Consider the following 18,477-nt stretch of genomic DNA (forward strand, 5'->3'; position numbering starts at 1 on the left):
TTAAAATTTTATTTTTAATATAGTATATATGGAGTCATTTTGAGTTTTTTTTAAAGATAATTTTTTATTGTTCGAGTTGTACTCGAGCGCGAAGCTCTCTAAGTCAAACTTTCATGGAGGATGTTCTCGATAATTGTTGGATCCAGTCCATATGTGGGCTTGGATAAATTGGGTTGTTCGAGCCCAAATAAGAGAAAGAGAGAAAGGGCAAAATTGGGTGAAGAGAGAGAAAGATTAGATTTATGAGTTTTCTGCTTGACGATCGGTGGTGTGTTGATCTGCAGTTTACCCTCTCTAAGGTACTTTCCTGCGATATCCATTTTGTGAGACATAGAATTCTCTTACGAGAAGATCTATCTTACACGATGAAGATATGCTATTCTTGAGCCAAAATCTATGATCTTAATGTTATTCTGATCCTCTAGTTATTCTAGAGAAGACCTATTGTAAACCTGTTATCATTATTATTGATAGTGAAAGTTTGAGGTAGATTACAATCTCGTAGTTCTTCCCACATTGAGTTTTTCACGTTAAAAGATTTGGTCTCACTGTGTGATTGATTTTTGCTAATTTGTTTATGCTGTGCTGGTTGATATTTTCATTTGGATATTAAGTTGGTATTTTGATGATGAACCTATTTTAATACACAAAGAGGGAAAAAATTATTCCGCTTTAACATGTTTCTTCCCAACAATAATGTTATCTTTTCGATGTTTAAATCAATAATCTAATCAGACAGACTTAAGATCGTTTTGTGCCTTAAGACATACTCGTGAGCGCGTCTCTTTTATAGCGGAGGTTTGGAGTTGTTACATTTGTTTATTATATGATTTGTGTCATAGTGAGGGTGTGAAATTCGATCATAGTTGTCGTCGACCCGCACCGAATCGACCAAGTGGCTCCATTGTGTTGGCCACATGGGTCCACTGGTCAATTACATGGAGCTAATGTGTCCTCCATATAGAGTCGACACGTTGATACGTCGACCATGCAATTTTTACTAATAATAAGTTTCATTTGTATTCGATGGGATAATTGACTTATTAATTTGATAATTTTAAATCACATTCAAATTATTTAAATTTAAATTACTAATAATAATAAATTTAGTTCTATAAACTAATTTAATTCTGGCCTTGCATTATGACTAGAACAAGATGTTGCTGAAAAAAACACAAATGCAAAGTTTGAATAATAGAAAGATGCTGGTATAGTCTTCCTCGTGCTTCCAAGTCAACGATGCATCCATTTGCATGCACGTGTTCAAAGACCAGTCCATTTATATTAATTCCACTTCGTTGAACGCCCAGCTCTTCGCCGTACCTTCGTTCCAATTACCCATGCATGGGATGGGCGGACTCTGATGATTCGGTCTGCTCTCCGTTCATCTTACTGATTCCATTGCAGAGAAAGTTCATCTATAATGGGTTGACTCGGACCGAGCCCGCACGAGTTGAACTTGTCGACTCCAGATGGATCTTCGACTTGAGCGAAAATATTATGGAAGGTGATTTGGGGATTGTTGACACCTCATCGTCATGCGGTCGATGCCTCACCATCATCTATTAATATCCAATGACCGGTGGAGTGGGGAGACTTCTAATCGGCAACAGCTGCGAAAAGAGAAAGAAAGGCAGGGTAGAGCGGGACCCCAACCCCACAGCAACATCCATTAATGGAGTGGCAGCGTGTGGGAGTCCGCGTTGTGCGGCAGAGAGAAGGCCAAAGCGAAGACCCACTTAAAGCGCAGTAGGAAGCCACGTTGCTGTTGCCGCAGTCAAGAAGTGAACACAAATCGCCAGTGTTCCACGCCACGCGCATTAATCGCCCTCCTCTCCACCTACCACCTCTTTCTCTCTCTCTTCATCCCCTTCCATATATATATAGAGAGAGAGAGCAGTTGCAGAAGCAGGGACTCAGGAAGAGGAGTCTCGTACGCCATTGGGTGGAGGGATAACAATGGCTCTTAGATTGCCGGCAAACCTTCATACCAACGCCTCTCTTCCGTGCAAGAAGAGCGGCGCAAGTAGTTGCAGTAGCAGTAGCAACAGCAGGAGGAGGTTTTCCGGTACCAACCTAATTGTATGTAGCAGTAGCTTAGACAAGCAGCGGAGAAGGGTGGGGGGCGGCGCCCCCGCTGTTGCTTCTCCGCTGCAGGTCGCCGAGGAGCTCGCGGCCCGCTTCGGCCTCGAGATGGCCGTGGCCGACCTCGAGCGCATCTACCGCGAGTACAACCGTGGGGACGGCCCTCCTGCCTTCTCGGACCCTGGCTCGCCCGGCCGCCCCCTCCGCGTCGCCTACCAAGGCGTCCGCGGCTCCTACTGCCAGGAGGCTGCCGCCGCGGCCTTCAACTCCTCCACGGCGGCGGAGGACTCCGGGCGTCTTTCCTTCCTCCCCTGCTCTGACATGGAGAACGCGTTCGCCGCGCTCGAGGACGGCTCCGCCGACCGCGCCGTCGCCCCCATGGAGAACTCCCTCGACGGACCCATCCACCGCAATCTCGACCTTCTTATCCGCCACCCCGGCGTCCGCATCGTAGGCGAACTCATCCTCCCCGTCGACCACTGCCTCCTCGCCCTACCCGGCGCCCGCCGGTCCGCCCTCAGCCGCGTCGTCAGCCACCCTCAGGCCCTCGCCCACTGCCGCGAGCGCCTCGGCTGCCTCGGCCTGGAGATCGAGGAGGCGTCCAACGCGGCCTCCGCCGCCGAGTGGGTGGCGGAGAACGGGATCCGCGACACCGCGGTTATCGGGAGCAAGATGGCCGCACGGGAGTTCGGGCTGCAGGTCCTCGAGCGCAACTTCCAGGACCAGCCGCCCGGCGCCAACGTCAACCGCTACCTTCAGCTGGCGCTGGGCAGCAGCAAGGGGAACGGGAAGAAGACGACGGTGGCCTTCTCCCTGGAGAGTGGGCCGACAGACCTCTTCCGGGCGCTGTGGGCGTTCGAGAGCCGCGGGGTGCGGGTGAGCCGGGTGGACCACCGGCCCAACCGAGCCAACCCGATCCGCGTCGTGGAGAAGGCCACGTACATGGACTACATGTTCTTCCTGGACCTGGAGGGGCCCGAGTCGGATCCCCGAGTCAAGGCCGGGATCGGACTCCTGCACGAGTTCGCCGGGTTCGTGCGCGTGCTGGGTAGCTACGACTGCACGTACCGGACGCGATAACAGGAGACTCGTAATACGAAGCCGCCAACGAGAACAAAAGCCTCTAATTGTAAATGCAATGCAAAATCAATAGAATTCTTTCGTTTTGTCAAAAACATTCCAAATGATCACAAAGAAACGGCATAGTAGAAGCATGTAGAATTGAAGACTAATGAAAGAAGAAGTAACGATGCGTACCGCAGAAAAGATGAGACATAAAGACACCACCATCAATCACCTTAAAAGATGGGAGCTCTAATTCTTGGGAATGTTCTTCCCGACGATCTTGGCAGGCGTTATTCGCAGAAGATTGCCGGGCTTTCCAGGAACAGCCCCTTTTATCATGACCACACGCAGTTCACTGTCTACTTTGACAACCCTCAGCTTTCGGATCTTAGTTTTGGTTCCTCCCATCCTTCCGGGCATCTTCTTCCCCTTGTAGACACGCCCAGGAGTGGTGCCAGCACCAATCGAACCCAAGGCTCTGTGACTCTTGGAACCGTGAGTCATCAGTCCACGACGGAAATTATGTCTTTTGATTCCACCTGCAAAGGAAAAGGAAGACTGAGACTTGATATTCCAGTGGCATATCCTTACAATCAAACAGGTAAAAATTGGATTATGCATGAAATATTTGAGTGTGTTAACTATGAACATTAGAACATTTCATCTATATGGCTGTTTCCTGTCTACCATCCTCAATCCTCTTCCACTTGATGTGGAGCGGCATTCTTGAGGTACATTTAGGAAAGAACTTCATCCAAAATAATATTTTTCAGTCATTTAAATAGTTCACACAAGATTATCCAGTTTATAGATTGAAATGTGCATATACAAGTCATAATGATGAAGAACAATTAAAAGTTCATGAAGCATGATAGGACTATAGGATAAATCCATGTGCTAATTGAATCAGATAAAATCTGTTTGTCCTCCGAGTAGTAATTTATGTAAGACAGAGAAACATGTAGTACGAAAGAACATCTAAGAGTAGATGATAGAATTAGAGTACATCATTGTGTAACATCAGAGCAAATATCAACCATAGAAATATTTGGTCCACATTGTGCCAGACGACACCAATTTACTCTTTACAACCGTTCTTAATCGCACTATCCTCCATGCCGATATGATGCTAACATGGAACATTACAGCCAGCAGAGACTGCAACTCAAGTGCAAAACCAAACAATCTTAGATCACAAATGCAAGGTTCAGGTGAAATTTGAAGAAAACTCATATGATAAATGTAATGGGTCTAACTTTACATGCTTGTCCCACTTTGTAGAAGGGTTTGTAGGACAAGTCATTTATGGTCAAACCTGTGCAACACAGTATTCCAACAAAAGCTAGTGACACACCGCCAATGGTCCCATCATTTTGGTTCAGGTAAATGGTTCCAACGTCCGAAGTATATAGGCACGCAAGACCAACAGAATGAACTCTTGATTAAACTACTCCAATTCACGACAGTTCTATTCCAAAGTCTTTTGTACAACAGCCATCTAGCAGAAAGTGTTGATAGCTTCAGAAATAATGTTTAATACCCAACAGCGTATCACTTTCTAGGCTTTTTCCTTCTCTTTTTCATACTTATGACCCCATCCTTTTTGGTTTATCTATAAAATCACTTACTTCTGTCATGCAACCAAAACCACCCAAAAAAGAAAGCAAAGCAGGTAATATTGATCAAGATTTTAAAAAGCTTCAGTAACCTACTAGATCAGTATGGCATTAAAATACTAAACGGCATACCATACTCTTGGATATCACTGAATTTGACACCAATTATTGGTCGGACAGACAAATATACATACTAGTCCGCTCAGTATTTTTAATTTTCATAACAATGGCGCATTAAGTTTTTCTCATGGTGTCACTGTTGAATCCATACAACGTTGATCCTTTTTAAGAAACAATGCAGGAAGGGATTCACCATCATTCTTGTCTAAAAGAGATGGTGAGAACTCATGTAACATGGCATCTCTTAAAAGCTGAAGAGAACAACAAAACCAACAGCATAAATTGAGCACAACGAACACTTTGGCTATTATGACTTGCTAAAATATTATACTTTAACCTCCTCCCTTGACCCTTATGCTAAAGGTTCATACATTAGTTTTAAGGATCCTTCCCTAAGATTTCAGATGCTTTCTGCACTCCAAGAGTTCCACAGCAAAGAGCACACTGCAATTGTAAAATTTACGGTATTACAGTTCTCATCCCTCTACTTAATTGTACTTTGCTCCTTAGCCTTCTCAAAGGGTGCAAATGCACCCAACAATCAACCTTGAAGCTGCTCTAGTATAAGTTTATACGTTAGTTATCCGAGTTACATCAACTCACTACCCATGAGGACGCTTAGATCCTTCTAAATTTAGACATAAATAGATTGAGGTCAGTTAGTTTCAAGTCAATCCCCACTATCAAGCCAAATTCCAGCTATTTCATGAAAAAAATAGATAATTGATAATTTGAACATTTAAGGGCCTTGGTCTACCAAACTTCTCGAACCCACCTTGAACGAGCTTCCATGATCCACCACTAGATTTCAATCTAACAGTTCATACGCCTATTGCCATGTATATATTCTCACCATAACGAATATGCTAATTTCTTGTACTGTGTTTAATAAATAAAGCTAAAACATGGCTATTTGTAAGGTTTATTAAATAACACAAGAGAAATAGGAAAATCTAATTTCTGCTAGGAAATATTTAAAGCATAAAAGATATAGAATCCAGGGTCAACACAGTTTAAACTCTTACAAATTAAATGTATACATTTGGATACAAGATGCCATGATATGACTATCTTAAAATTTACAGAAAAAAGGTAATCAGATAAGTTGATACTAACAAACCGCTGAAAGCAGCTTGGATCTGTAGACCATTAAACAGAAAAATACAAGTAATAAAGACCAAAGATGAGGAAATACCTTACAGCAGGTTTAGTAAATCATCTCCAAATTTAAGCATGCTAAACTACTATTGACATGGACATCCTCATTCTTCATTTTAAGAAGACGGTGTCAAGAGAAAGGTCAGTAGAATGAACATATTCCTTGATTCCGTTCTGCTGTTTAAAAGTAGCATTTAAGTTTGAACTAGGGCACTCTAAATTACATGCTGTCGCATTAAAATTAGATAAGATTTAGGTCATTACAATGACACACTACCAAGTTTGTGGCCATAACATTCATGTTGTGCATAAAAACTAATGTTTCAGTTGATGGAGCCAAAGTGAAGCATCCAGTAGAAGTCTAATATAGTCATCTTAGTGATAAACCGAACGATTGATCCAAGTAAGATTATAAATGCTCCTTGGTTGCTTCTCCACAACACCAAGAGTCCACAGCATTCATAGTGCGCACAATTGTTAACCTACACCAATCAACCGCCGTGTCTAGCAAATCACGATGCAGATGTCAAATGTCACCTTGTTTAGGCTGGTAGTTCGTGAGATTTACCTTCAAAACGATCTCCAAATGTTGATTTGTTGGTGTTCATCGGTGAATTGGGAAAGGCAGATTATGCATTCTTGATTAGTTGCTTATAATTTTGGGGTCCGATTTCCTAACCCTTAACCAACAGGGTTTCGAGAAAGGAGCAGAAGGATACCTTGGAATCCCTTGCCGATAGAGTTGCCGGAGACGTCGACGAGGTCGCCCTCCTTGAAGATATCCTCGACGATGAGCCTCTGCCCAGGCTCGAAGCCGTCGACGGACTGGAGGCGGAACTCCTGGAGGTGGCGCATGGGGATGGCGCCGGCCTTCTCCAGGTGGCCGAGCTCGGGTTTGGTGAGCTTGCGGTCGCGGACGCGGCGGTAACCGACCTGCACGGCGTCGTAGCCGTCAGTGGCCGCGGTCTTGACCTGGCTGACGATGTTGCCCTCGCGGAATCCAACGACGGTGACAGGGACGACGGTTCCGTCGGGCTCGAAGTATGTCATCATCCCAAGCTTAGTACCCATCACGCCGATGCCCGCCTCCATGCTCATGACCGTTACCCTACGGCCGCGCCGCTGGGGGAGGACGTCCACAGAGGAGGTGAGAGGGCACAACGAGGAGGAGCGCAAGGAGAGGAAGGTGGGGCGGGTGAGGAGGGAGGCTGTGGGTCTCCTAGTGGGAGCGGGCGAGAAGGTAGAGAAGCGCGCGCTGCTCATCAGCGACACCTCCATCTTTCCTCTTCGTTCGCTGGGCGCTGTGCCTCTTTTCCGTGTCTTTGTCTTATCCCCTTATCCGTCACGGGGACAGAGCAGAGGGCGAAAAGGGTATGAGACTGTAAGTGTTTTGGTGGAAGCCCCCGACTTCAAATTTTAATTTTTTTCTTAAAGAGGTATTTTGTTTGATTAATTTGTTTTTATAATTTTATTAAAAATACCATTACGCTTATTATAGTTATACAGATATTTTTAATTTTTTTAAATATATATATTTTTTATTTTTTTTAAAACAAAATTTTATTAAAATATGTTTTGATTTTTCAAAACCTTTACCTATCGAAATATTTTATTAGATGTTTTATAGTTAATATAAATATCTATTTTATATATATATATATATCATAAAAGTTTTATGAACATAACATCACTTTTACTAATAGAAGATTGTGTGTCTTTTATGCTCATTGTTGGAATAAATGACGTGGGTAAATATTTTATGAGAATATCATAATTCTAGTAACCTCGAAACAAACCAAGTCGATTTAAAATTTATCAATAATTTATATATAAATCTATAAATTCCCTTCTATGAGTTGACCAAAATGTTTAAATAAAATAATAAGTCCTAAATGTTCATCCCGTCTTGCCACTTCCTACTATTAGTATTAAAGCTGTATCTACTATGTTTACTGACTTATAATTTTGACTTCCATTCTTGCGCAGGATCACCGTCCATCAAGGTGGTTGCAAATCTTGAGGTATAGGTATTAAATTAACTTCCGTTATAGGGAACTGGCTTTTTTTATTCTTTTAATGATAAATTTCTCAAAAAATATTTCGAGGTTGCACTTTTTCTCATAGTTTTGTTATTTTCTATTAAATACATATGACATCTACCTTAAGTTAGACGGATATAGCGGCCCCCTTAAATATATATATTGATGAAAAAAGAGTGAGTCGATGCAATAAGATGGATATAGAGGAGAAAGTTTGTTAAAGGATCGATGGGATGATATGGGATGATATGACAATAATGATGAGGGAGTGGATGGAAGTGATGATAATATTATGATTGACGATAAAAGATATAAGAGTACCGTGAAGGTTCTTCATGTATGAGATGAGGCAGTGGCCGATGGTGAAGTAGTCGGCACATGTGAGGATTTTGTTATCAAGGATGATCGTCATGATCTTAACAATGAGGATGAAAGTTTGAATATACATGTAAGTCTATGCAATTCTTCATTCGAACAAACATAATCATGGTGAGGCCAAGATAACAATGATAAGAGCATGATAACAATGACTAATGAGAGTAAGAGTATAATGACAATAGTGAGGGACGAAGCAGAAAGGGATAGAGGTCACAACCAAGGATAATCTTGTTTTTATAAAATAAGAGATTCTTAAAAAAAAAAGAAAAAAAAAGGGAGTTATAGGTAGAAAAAAAAAGAAACTTGAGATATTTTTTGAGAATTTATTATTTCTTATATATATCCTTATAAAGTTAGAAAATGACATATTTATTCTTATAAATCTACCTTCTAAATATTAAAATCCTTTATATGCTTATCATCTTTGGTATGTATATGTGTTTCCAAAATTTGATATATATATATATATATATATATATGTATATATTAATGATAATCTAACTGGAGCTTGATTATAAGGATATATATATATATATATATATATATATATATATATTAAAATACTAAATATGAGGAATAAATATACGTATAATTTTGTTGTTCCACGTTCATTCTTTCGCGGCAGGAGTCGTTGAATTCAAAAGGCGAAACCGTAACAACCAGAGTGAAGGGCGAGAAAAGACATTATTGCGCTCCATTCGGTCAGTCTGGTGGCGTGTACAGTGGGTTTCTTCGCCGTGGCGTCTTTCTCCTGCCCTCTTTCTTCTTCCCACTCCTCCCTTGGCCGTCATCGCCGGGCGTGGGAGGAGCCGCCTCCGGTCGCTCGTCGCCTCTCTTCCGCCTGAGAAAGAGGAAAGGCGGAGAATAAGAAAAAGAAGAAGCTCCTCTACCGCCGTCCCTTTCATCTCAACCCTAACGAGGTACAATATTTTAACCCTAACGCTTCCATATATAGTCTGTCGATCACTTGCTCCTACTCCCCCGAGATTCCGCCCTCTCGCTCCGTCTCTCCTCGCCCAGGATCTGGTTTTGACTACAATCTGTTGGTGATCTTCCGACAATTAACCTCAAGATTCCCTTCTTTTGCTAGGCTTGGTTGGAGGACTCCGAAATATCGAAGGTCGTAGACCTTGTTCCATGAGTAGGGGCACCGGTGAGACTGCAAGGTTTACTTGAGAGAAGAAGTGCAAGAAAGCCCAACTTGCAGACACTTGAGGTTCGATCGAGTTCCTGACACTGCCTGCAACTGTTATCTACTCATTTTTTTGTTTTTTGTTCCGATCTGCTTGCTTGCTTTGAGCTTTGGTATGCTTTGGTTAGATTGGTCTACGTTTGCAGGTGGAGGAGCAGGGCAGGAATTTGTTTTGTTGTTTCTTCTTCCATGGCGCCCATTATTTTTGTTATAATCGCATTCCCATGTACGGTGGGAGCCATAGCACTGGCGATGCTTCACATATACAGGCACCTATTGAATTATACAGAACCTATCTTTCAGCGCTACATAGTTCGCATCATCTTCATGATACCGGTATGCTATTTTCTCCGTTGGTTCTTGGTTCCTGTTGTTGTTTTTATCATCTCCTTGTTTGCTTGATTGTGCAAGTATACCGTCAATCCGTCATCGCATTTTGTTGCAATATTTACTATTTAGCTTAGAAACATGCTGGGTGATTCTGCTTAGAAATTATTATTCAGTATTTAAAAATTGCTAATGTTGCTACTTCCTCACCTTTTTTTTTCATATTCCTAATTTTTCGTGATCACATATTCTAGGGTTAATTACTTCATGGCTATAATGTTACCAATCATCAGTTGCATTTAAAATTAGAAGATCTTTTGGGAATCTCTAATGGATGTTTTAGTTTTTTGTGGATGGATGTCCATGGGTTCTTGATTTTAATTTCTTTATAGTATTTTGAATTTTAAGGGTTTACTTTGAGTACTTCTTATGGTTTCTTTAGTGTTAAATCATATGCCTCTGAGTTTCATGCTTTTCAGTATATTGTTTATTCTCTTCTAGATTTCTATCAGCTGATGTATGAACCTAAATTTCCATTGCATGTCCCAAACCAGTTATGTCTCATTCACAAAACAACACACAATAAGGTTTAAAATGCAAGTTTGTATGGTACAAGCCCTTTTCTGAATTTATGCAGGCAAGGTACAGCATGACCTCAACTCACAAAACAGTTATGTCCCGTTCACAAAACGACACACAAGACGATTTGAAATTATGCGGGCGAGGTACAGCATGGCGTTAACTCTTTAAACTGCACCGAAACCCAAAAATATTTTTTAAGCTAATTGTTAAACTAAAGGACCTTGATATTGCTTCTTATGAAAGACCAACAGAGACACCATTTAGAATTAGCAATTTGCTGAGAAATGGACCGGTAAAGGACAGGTCCTGGTACATTGAGACAAAGTTGAAACTTGTTTATTGGATATCTCTGACTAGTGAATAACCTATGCTTCAGTTGAAATCTATGATACATTATCTACTTTATTTGGAGAATATGCAAGATGATGTTTTAAAGTGTACATATATGGGGCACAAACAAGACCATCTGGCCTTGAGGATTCAAGTAAACTCTAAAGTTCGCTAAGATCCTGCTATCCATCGTTACAAGCTACAAGCCCTATCATGACTCGGTTCAATGAGAAAATTAATCAATTAACTTTTTTGAGCTTAAACTACTAATTCAAAATGATTAATCTCAAGGTAATATTTCTTAAGTTTAATAGTAGTATGCCCTCAAGACTATATTTTACAAATTTCCCCACTTAAAAGACTTGACATTAAGGACCAACGTAGTTTAGAATCAAACTATAGTATATTTGGGAATTATAATTTTCCATCATGTCTTTATGCATTTTGATATGAGACTATCTTTGGAAAATACAATTTTCTTCACTTAAAGACTTGATATCCTCGTCAAGTACCAATATAGTTCAGAATTAAGCTCTAGAATGGTGCACGTGAGACCCAACCTAATGGTAGCTCCATGTTGTGATATGTCCTCTAGTCCCATCCATGGGTAACCCATTCTTAGTGGAGTCCCCACTATGCCAAATAGTAGGTTAGCTTTGTCACTGTCTGTCATCACCTAACCCAATGAAGCAACTGACCCATTTACTTTGTTGATTGTAGCCCACTGATCCAAGATGCTTAAGCCTAGGTTAAGTTAATAGTATTACATTCATCGAGCTTTTATATACCAATTCAAGTCTTTGCCTAATTCTGATGTGATTGTACTAGTGGATTACAAGTGCAGAGTCTACTGAAGTGATGAGAATGCTGCATTTATACCTGTGTAAAATGATGAATTGTGTCCAATGTGACATGAGTGGTATTGCTAAATTCTTAATAATTCTTGACTTCTTGGTTGTAGAAAAATGAATGAGAATGTTGCTTGCAATATTTACCATTCTTTGTCCATAGTTTTGTGTGCCTATCTGATATTTTATAATAAGAAGAATTATGCGTTTCTTAGTTAAAATGCTTACCCGAACTCTCATGTAATCCCACACCTTTTCTTTTCTTTTCAAGTGTTGGGAACACTTCGAGGGTCAATCCTCTTACTTCACTATGGTATAATTTGTTTGTTTACTCATTTTCTTTTGGCTTATGTGCCTTGTTTATATTTTCATCTCCAATAAATAGTACCTGTCTGAAATCTTGCCTCTATTCTCTGACAAAAATAATTTTGGAGGATCAAAGTGGTTCAGTTAAATTAATTCAGTAATTTTCCTCAAGAAAAACAACAGAAGAATAAACTGATTTGATGGTTCTTGTTAGTGTTTCATTTATTCTATGCTCTGAGATACAAATTCTGGTGTATGCATATACTAATTGCATAATTCCTTGCCTGATTAGCTTATACCTCTTTTGGCAGGTCTATGCACTGATGTCATTCTTGTCTCTCATCCTTAATGATCGATCAATATATTTTAATTCTATTCGAGAAGTGTAAGTATGTTTGTGATCTCTGTCATGCTAAATGTCTTGATCAAAATCAGTCAAACTTGCTCTGTATTACTGTGATTACATTTCTTTCGGTCTTAACATTTGTCAGTGACATGTACTCCACTGTCAAGATGACTAATAAGATAAATGGAGACAACATATCCGCACACCTCAAAACAAAGGCGGTTTCATGTGTAGCATTTCGTCTGTAACCATCAACTACAATAGTTGCTTGTTTTAAATACAATATCGGACATTATAACATATGACTAAGCTTCTTATAGCTTGACTCTCTATTTATGGTCAACTTGATGGTTCTTTGAGGTGCCTGTTGTTTCTGTTATAGATACATGAGATTGTGTAGGAAGATGTTTGGTAAGTTATTATTTTTCCTTTGATCAAGAAAAACTCATTTTTCCCCTGGATTAAATTGAGAGAAACCTCTTCTCATGAAATTAAGCCTTTTGCTTTGCTTTGCTTTGCATGCTGACAAAAGGAATGAGAGTAAAAGGAGGATGATGGAGAGAGGTTTGCAAAACCTAACAGAGAGGGAGGGAGGGGGGAGATTTGTAAAACTTAACAGAATCATTTATTAAACCCAGTTCAATTGAGATTCTTCTATTCTCGATGGCAAAAGTAGCATGTCTTCATTTAAATCAAAGCCATATTTTCTTCTTCAGCTTATTCTGAACCTTACATCATGCTTTCAAAGTTGATAGTTATTTTTTCCAAGATTCACTGGTATGCCGAATTATGAGTAAGATTGTTTTAATCAACTGTTGGAATGGAATTGATTTAGATAAGGTGATAGTAAACAGAACCACAGTTTAAGGAAGAGAAAAAGAAGAAGTTCAGAAAGAAAATAGACTCCATATTTCTATCCTTTTTGGCTTGTTGGTATGTTTAGCTGCAAGTTTGGTTCGCCTGTTGTTCCTCACTACATCCTTTTTGACTTTTCAATATTGATCCAAGATTGTTAGTATCTGCCTGTGATTCCTATTCTGTCTGAGTAAAAATGTTCTGTACATGATAATTTGGATAAGAAAAAAAAATAACAGTTGTGATTTTTCTTAATTTAGGGAAAGCTGTATTTTGATTATTGTGATTCCTTTTTAATGTTTCACTTGATATGTTCAGATTTTCTCTGAGAAGCATTAGTACAGATGGGACTCAAGGATCTGAAGTCTTTTTCAAGTTTGTCCAATAATTGTTCTAATAACAATTATGTGTTTCAGCTATGAAGCTTGGGTTATTTATAACTTCCTTTCTCTCTGCTTGGCATGGGTGGGAGGCCCAGGTGCAGTGGTTTTGAGTTTAAGTGGCCGATCTCTAAAGCCATCTTGGTACCTAATGACGTGCTGTTTACCTTCTATTCCCCTTGATGGGTCTGTTCTCTGAGAATCCCTTATCCTGTAATGATGGATTTAAAGTTTATCATATGAATCCCTTGTTGAAACACTTGTCACCAATGAATTCAATTAAGTCATATCTTTAGTTACTCATTTTTGAATGAATTCAATTATGAAACAGGCGTTTCATAAGAAAGTGCAAGCAAGGTGGTTTGCAGTTTGTGATCCTGAAGCCTATTCTAGTTGTGATAACCTTCATACTCTATGCTAAAGGGAAATATGAAGATGGAAATTTCAGCGTGGATCAAGCCTATCTTTACATCACAATAATCTACACAGTATCATATTCCATGGCGTTGTATGCTCTTGCTTTGTTCTATGTGGCATGCAAAGATTTGCTCCGGCCTTTCAACCCAGTTCCAAAGTTCATCATAATTAAATCTGTGGTTTTCCTCACATATTGGCAGGTATTTGTTTTACCGTAATTTATTGCTTGTTACCGTCTTTCTCTTTTAACGAAGGTATTAACCAATCTTTCATGCAGGGTGTCTTGGTTTTTCTCGCAGCCAAGTCTGGGTTCATAAAAAATTCAGAAGCAGCTGCGGAATTTCAGAACTTTGTGTTATGTGTTGAGATGCTTGCAGCAGCTGTTGGCCACTTGTATGCATTTCCATACAAGGAATATTCGGGTGCTAACATTGGTGGTTCTGGTGGTTTAAGGGGAAGCCTTGTTCATGCTTTGAAGTTCAACGATTTCTACCATGACACAGTTCATCAGGTGATCTCTCTTGTAAAGTAATTATTTCATCCTGTATTGAATTTAAGTAGCTTATTGTATGTTATCTGTTGATGATATTCTGATCAGTTTATCTTGACACAGTTCGCCCCTACTTATCATGATTATGTACTGTACAACAACAATGAGGGTGATGAGGGAGCAAGAAAGTATCGATCACGAACCTTTGTGCCTACGGGGCAGGAGATGGATGCTGTGAGAAAGAACAAACATATGTACCCAGGGAAGTTGGATGATACACGGTTGTCTAGTGTTTCCACATCAAACTCAGGAAGCCCTGTGATTACAAACAGATTGCAAGACCAAGTGGACTTGGAAGCAATCAAATCTTCATTGCTCAAAGACAGCGCTGCTGCTTCTGCACGACCATATGATTTTTCAGTATTGGCTGCTACTGATTTGTCAAATTACCCTGCCAAGGTTCCTCCTGCAGTTGATGACTCGAGCAAAAGGTAATCTTAAATTACTACTCATTTGGGCAATCAAAGTTGGAAGCCTTCAGCTGCACTCCACCGGAAGTGTGCATCTTTGTCTGCAAAACCGGAACATGCTGCACTGATTGCTTCAGTGAAACCGATGCTATATCGTACTTGATTCAATGGTGATCAGGATCGGTGATGTACCATCTTTTATTCGTGTCACTTATTTTTTAGTATGAACAGTGGTGATGGTGCCTGTTGATCAAACCATGTGTTCCTGCTACAGTGCGTCAGTTTCTACCTACTAGCTCACCTTTTTCTTTTTCTGAGCCAAGGTCAGAATAGCTTGTTGTTTGTTGTAATGACAGGATTTACTCAAATATGTGTTAACCTTGTACAAAATATCTGTTAAGTGTATGGCTATTCTTTAATCTATTAATTTTCTATTTCCCCTACGGGCCACTCGATGTTGTCGTTCATCTGCATCTCAGTTGAGACTGCCGATGGCTTCTTCCCACCACCATTTGCCGTGCCCAGCTGACACCAGTGCCTCTATTTCGGATTCTCTAGGCTTTTCCAGGTAGTCAATGCTACATGTTTTTTATTGTCCGTTTCCTTCACTGACTGATTTCTCTCTGCTTCAAGGTTGGTGTGTGCAGGCGCAAACCACCAGAGCTCTCGAGAAGTGCTTGTTGTTGCTGCCCGAATCGCGTGGATTCGAGCTTTGCTTCTGATGGTATTTGTTGATTGTGCAGGTCTTCCGCGGAAGAAACACTCTCGATGCTTCTACATGGATATGCTGCGTTTGGTTCAGGTCTAAAATAATCTTACACCATGTTAATTGAATTCCATGTAATTATCAATGAATTTAATTTAATTTCCCTGTCTTTCCTTGTTGCTGATCCAGCGTATACGTTGGGGTTACATGCGTCAGCGAAGAAGATGATATGTCCAGGTTAAACAATTTAAATGAGATTATCTTGTGCTTTCTAGGTCAATTTTTTTCGATCCTGGTTGTTCTTTTTAATCCTCGAGCATTTCTCTGCAGTGCTCTGACCCTGTCCCAATAGGCGTGCCATACTCTCCTCACTGGTTCTACCTGGGGGTGGTTTTTTGGTAAAAGATATACACCTCCCACCCACAAAGGAGCTCAGCAGCTGAGCTAACATCAATCACTAAATGGGAATGAATAGATGACTGTTAGATGATTCCAATCAATAATTGCTTCTGTACTGCCCAACCCCATCAGAATACAAACAGCAGATGCAGGACATCACTACCATCTATGTTGGCCATCCCACCCGCCTGGGGTTCCTGGTTGGTTTATTTGTCGAAACCTTATCAGAAACCTGTATGCAGAGGACACTCCACACTCTACCATTGGCAGAATTCCTAATGGTGATTCTTTGGATGACAAAGAAAAGTCGCAGATTTTGCCGTCACTCGGTGGCTCTACCTTCTTGTCCCGAAGCTTGTGCTGGCATGGAGGCGCCAGAAATATCTACGATATGCTCCACAAAGGGTTGTCGGCACGCACGTCCATGCTAACAGGACCTTCTGCGTATAAAAGGCGTTGCTTTCTACCCCCCTTTCCAACTTTCCGTGTTTCCCCCAAATATGTAATATTATCTTCAGAACAGCAGCCATCATACATATATCCTGAGTGGATAAGGACGAAGAGTAAGATAAGTCGGAGAAGTCAACGAGTGAACCAAGCAAACAGTTAGTGGGCTAATCCTGCTCAGTTGGAGACAAGCATAGGCGTGAAAGAGACGCATTCAATGGACTGTCCGATACCCCACCCGATTGTTTTCAAGGGTAAATTCTCCAAATGAGAATCTCGCACAGTATCATTATTTTCAAAATTTTCTAAAAATTCTTTTAATAAAAAATATTTTTACCCTCCTATCTGTGTCCCATCGTCTATATGCGCTTTCATCTCTTATCACTTACATCTTCGCATTATCATTTTTCATATATAGAGACATCGAAAAGAATCGAACGATTGGTATCTATCGATAACTCTAACATTAGAAGTGATGAGTCTAGGGTCTTTATCTTTCTTGTCGAAGGAAATAAAGACTTGATGACCCCCGTTATCTAAGACTTGAAGATATACGAGTAAAAATATAAAAGTAAAATAATTATATATATATAAAAAGATATTTTATAGAGTTATTTTTATATAAATTAGGGTGTTATCTAAAAATTTATTAAAATTAAGATTTTTTTTTTAATCCATCGCCTTTGATATCTATAAGAAAAAGAAAAGAAGATACACAAACGCCCAGATTCAATGTCTATGGTGACGCCATACTAAATGTCCCATCACAAATAAAGAATTGTTCACCTATCAGTAATGGAGCATTACCATGATGGTTGAAAAAAGTATGTGGAGGCTTAGAGGAATCCACCTTAGGACGAAGCAATTTTGCCGTGATCTCCATTTTTAATCCACAAATATCATTTTAGTTCGGCAAAATGATGTCAGCTGAGTTGTATAATAATATTTATTATACAAATTATTCTACCGGAAAATATATTGCGTTCGTCATTAAAAGAATATTAAATCCACCAATCGCATTTCTAAGGCATATTCGTAAAAGAATTATAGGAGGATAAATCGAGGTCGTTCCTCACAAGTGGATGACCAGAATTGACATGATTATTCCCTTCATATACGAAATGCATTATTAGGTTATTGACATGATCATTACAGATTTCATTATCCCCACCTAAACAAGTTTGAAGTGGACGAGTAGGTTAGGAATATATTTATGTGTAAGATGTAGATCGAAGAGAGGATAATAAATATTGAAAGGGTCATGCTGAGAGTGATCCGTAACTAATATAAGTTTCTAAGTTGAATCGTTGCATTCATCTAAATTATAGATTATAATGTGAAGGATATCCTCTTAAACTTGCAATCACATATTTAGGTAGATATTTCAAATCAGGATGACTATATATATATATATATATATATATATATTTATTTATTTATTTATCTTTCTATTTTGATTTAATAGCAACATTGTCATTGATCTAGCGTGGACATTGGATGATTGATCCACGGTGGCCTATGTGGAGCGCACATCGTCTATGTATTCTTCCGATTAGTGTGTGGGTATTTCATTCGGATCGACTTCTCCTTAGATGAGATAACAACGATCGCATGTTACATTATCTGATGTTTTTTTTATGACTAATTATAAATTAATCTTGGTAGTTAGATCATTTAATATTTCGATCTTTAGAATTAAAAAATTTATATTAAAATTTTTATATTTATGATATAACTTTATTTATCTTAATATTATCAGTTTTATGAACGAAATATATAACATGTGTAAGAATGACACGATAAATAAAAAAATAATTTTAATATTTCAATTATATTTGCTTTTGTTATATTATAATTAAAACTTTTTTGTTGATTATTATGATGATCGCAAATTGTGATACCGTTGGGATCACGAGTGGTT

At 39.6% G+C, this 18,477-nt stretch overlaps 3 protein-coding genes and 1 long non-coding RNA gene across 4 annotated transcripts; 3 read left to right on the forward strand and 1 right to left on the reverse strand.

Annotated features, from left to right (window-relative positions):
• The first annotated feature begins 1,959 nt into the window (after positions 1 to 1,959).
• LOC135632556 (arogenate dehydratase/prephenate dehydratase 6, chloroplastic-like) lies at positions 1,960 to 3,165 on the forward strand. The gene has a single exon (XM_065141167.1). The coding sequence runs from the start codon at positions 1,960 to 1,962 to the stop codon at positions 3,163 to 3,165; it is 1,206 nt and encodes a 401-aa protein (XP_064997239.1).
• Positions 3,166 to 3,209: 44 nt separating this feature from the next.
• Positions 3,210 to 7,408, reverse strand: LOC135634002 (large ribosomal subunit protein uL3c-like). The gene is made up of 2 exons (XM_065144108.1): positions 6,764 to 7,408; positions 3,210 to 3,689 (listed from the first exon to the last, which is right to left on the reverse strand). Exons 1-2 carry the CDS (start codon positions 7,320 to 7,322, stop codon positions 3,400 to 3,402), a joined length of 849 nt encoding a protein of 282 aa, XP_065000180.1. The 5' UTR covers positions 7,323 to 7,408; the 3' UTR covers positions 3,210 to 3,399.
• A 1,711-nt stretch (positions 7,409 to 9,119) lies between these two features.
• LOC135634357 (uncharacterized) lies at positions 9,120 to 15,409 on the forward strand. The gene is made up of 8 exons (XM_065144767.1): positions 9,120 to 9,381; positions 9,552 to 9,677; positions 9,800 to 9,989; positions 12,358 to 12,431; positions 13,664 to 13,813; positions 13,959 to 14,244; positions 14,322 to 14,555; positions 14,658 to 15,409. The coding sequence occupies exons 3-8, from the start codon at positions 9,843 to 9,845 to the stop codon at positions 15,027 to 15,029; spliced, it is 1,263 nt and encodes a 420-aa protein (XP_065000839.1). The 5' UTR covers positions 9,120 to 9,381; positions 9,552 to 9,677; positions 9,800 to 9,842; the 3' UTR covers positions 15,030 to 15,409.
• Positions 15,410 to 15,581: 172 nt separating this feature from the next.
• On the forward strand, positions 15,582 to 16,898 carry LOC108952390 (uncharacterized). The gene is made up of 3 exons (XR_010495333.1): positions 15,582 to 15,806; positions 15,900 to 15,947; positions 16,041 to 16,898. It is a non-coding gene; the product is annotated as an uncharacterized LOC108952390 (long non-coding RNA).
• Positions 16,899 to 18,477: the final 1,579 nt, after the last annotated feature.

The sequence above is a fragment of the Musa acuminata genome, chromosome BXJ3-3, assembly GCF_036884655.1.
Source record: "Musa acuminata AAA Group cultivar baxijiao chromosome BXJ3-3, Cavendish_Baxijiao_AAA, whole genome shotgun sequence".
In the NCBI taxonomy this organism is placed as follows: domain Eukaryota; kingdom Viridiplantae; phylum Streptophyta; class Magnoliopsida; order Zingiberales; family Musaceae; genus Musa; species Musa acuminata.

Excerpts from the sequence above, each read along its gene's own strand:
- LOC135632556 (XM_065141167.1), top strand. The coding sequence starts at position 1,960 with ATGGCTCTTAGATTGCCGGCAAACCTTCATACCAACGCCTCTCTTCCG.
- LOC135634002 (XM_065144108.1), bottom strand. The coding sequence starts at position 7,322 with ATGGAGGTGTCGCTGATGAGCAGCGCGCGCTTCTCTACCTTCTCGCCC. Across the intron at positions 3,690-6,763 it reads TATCGGCAAGGGATTCCAAG|GTGGAATCAAAAGACATAAT; the intron begins GTATCCTTCTGC and ends TTTCCTTTGCAG.
- LOC135634357 (XM_065144767.1), top strand. The coding sequence starts at position 9,843 with ATGGCGCCCATTATTTTTGTTATAATCGCATTCCCATGTACGGTGGGA. Across the intron at positions 9,990-12,357 it reads GCATCATCTTCATGATACCG|GTCTATGCACTGATGTCATT; the intron begins GTATGCTATTTT and ends CTCTTTTGGCAG. Across the intron at positions 13,814-13,958 it reads CCTTCTATTCCCCTTGATGG|GCGTTTCATAAGAAAGTGCA; the intron begins GTCTGTTCTCTG and ends ATTATGAAACAG.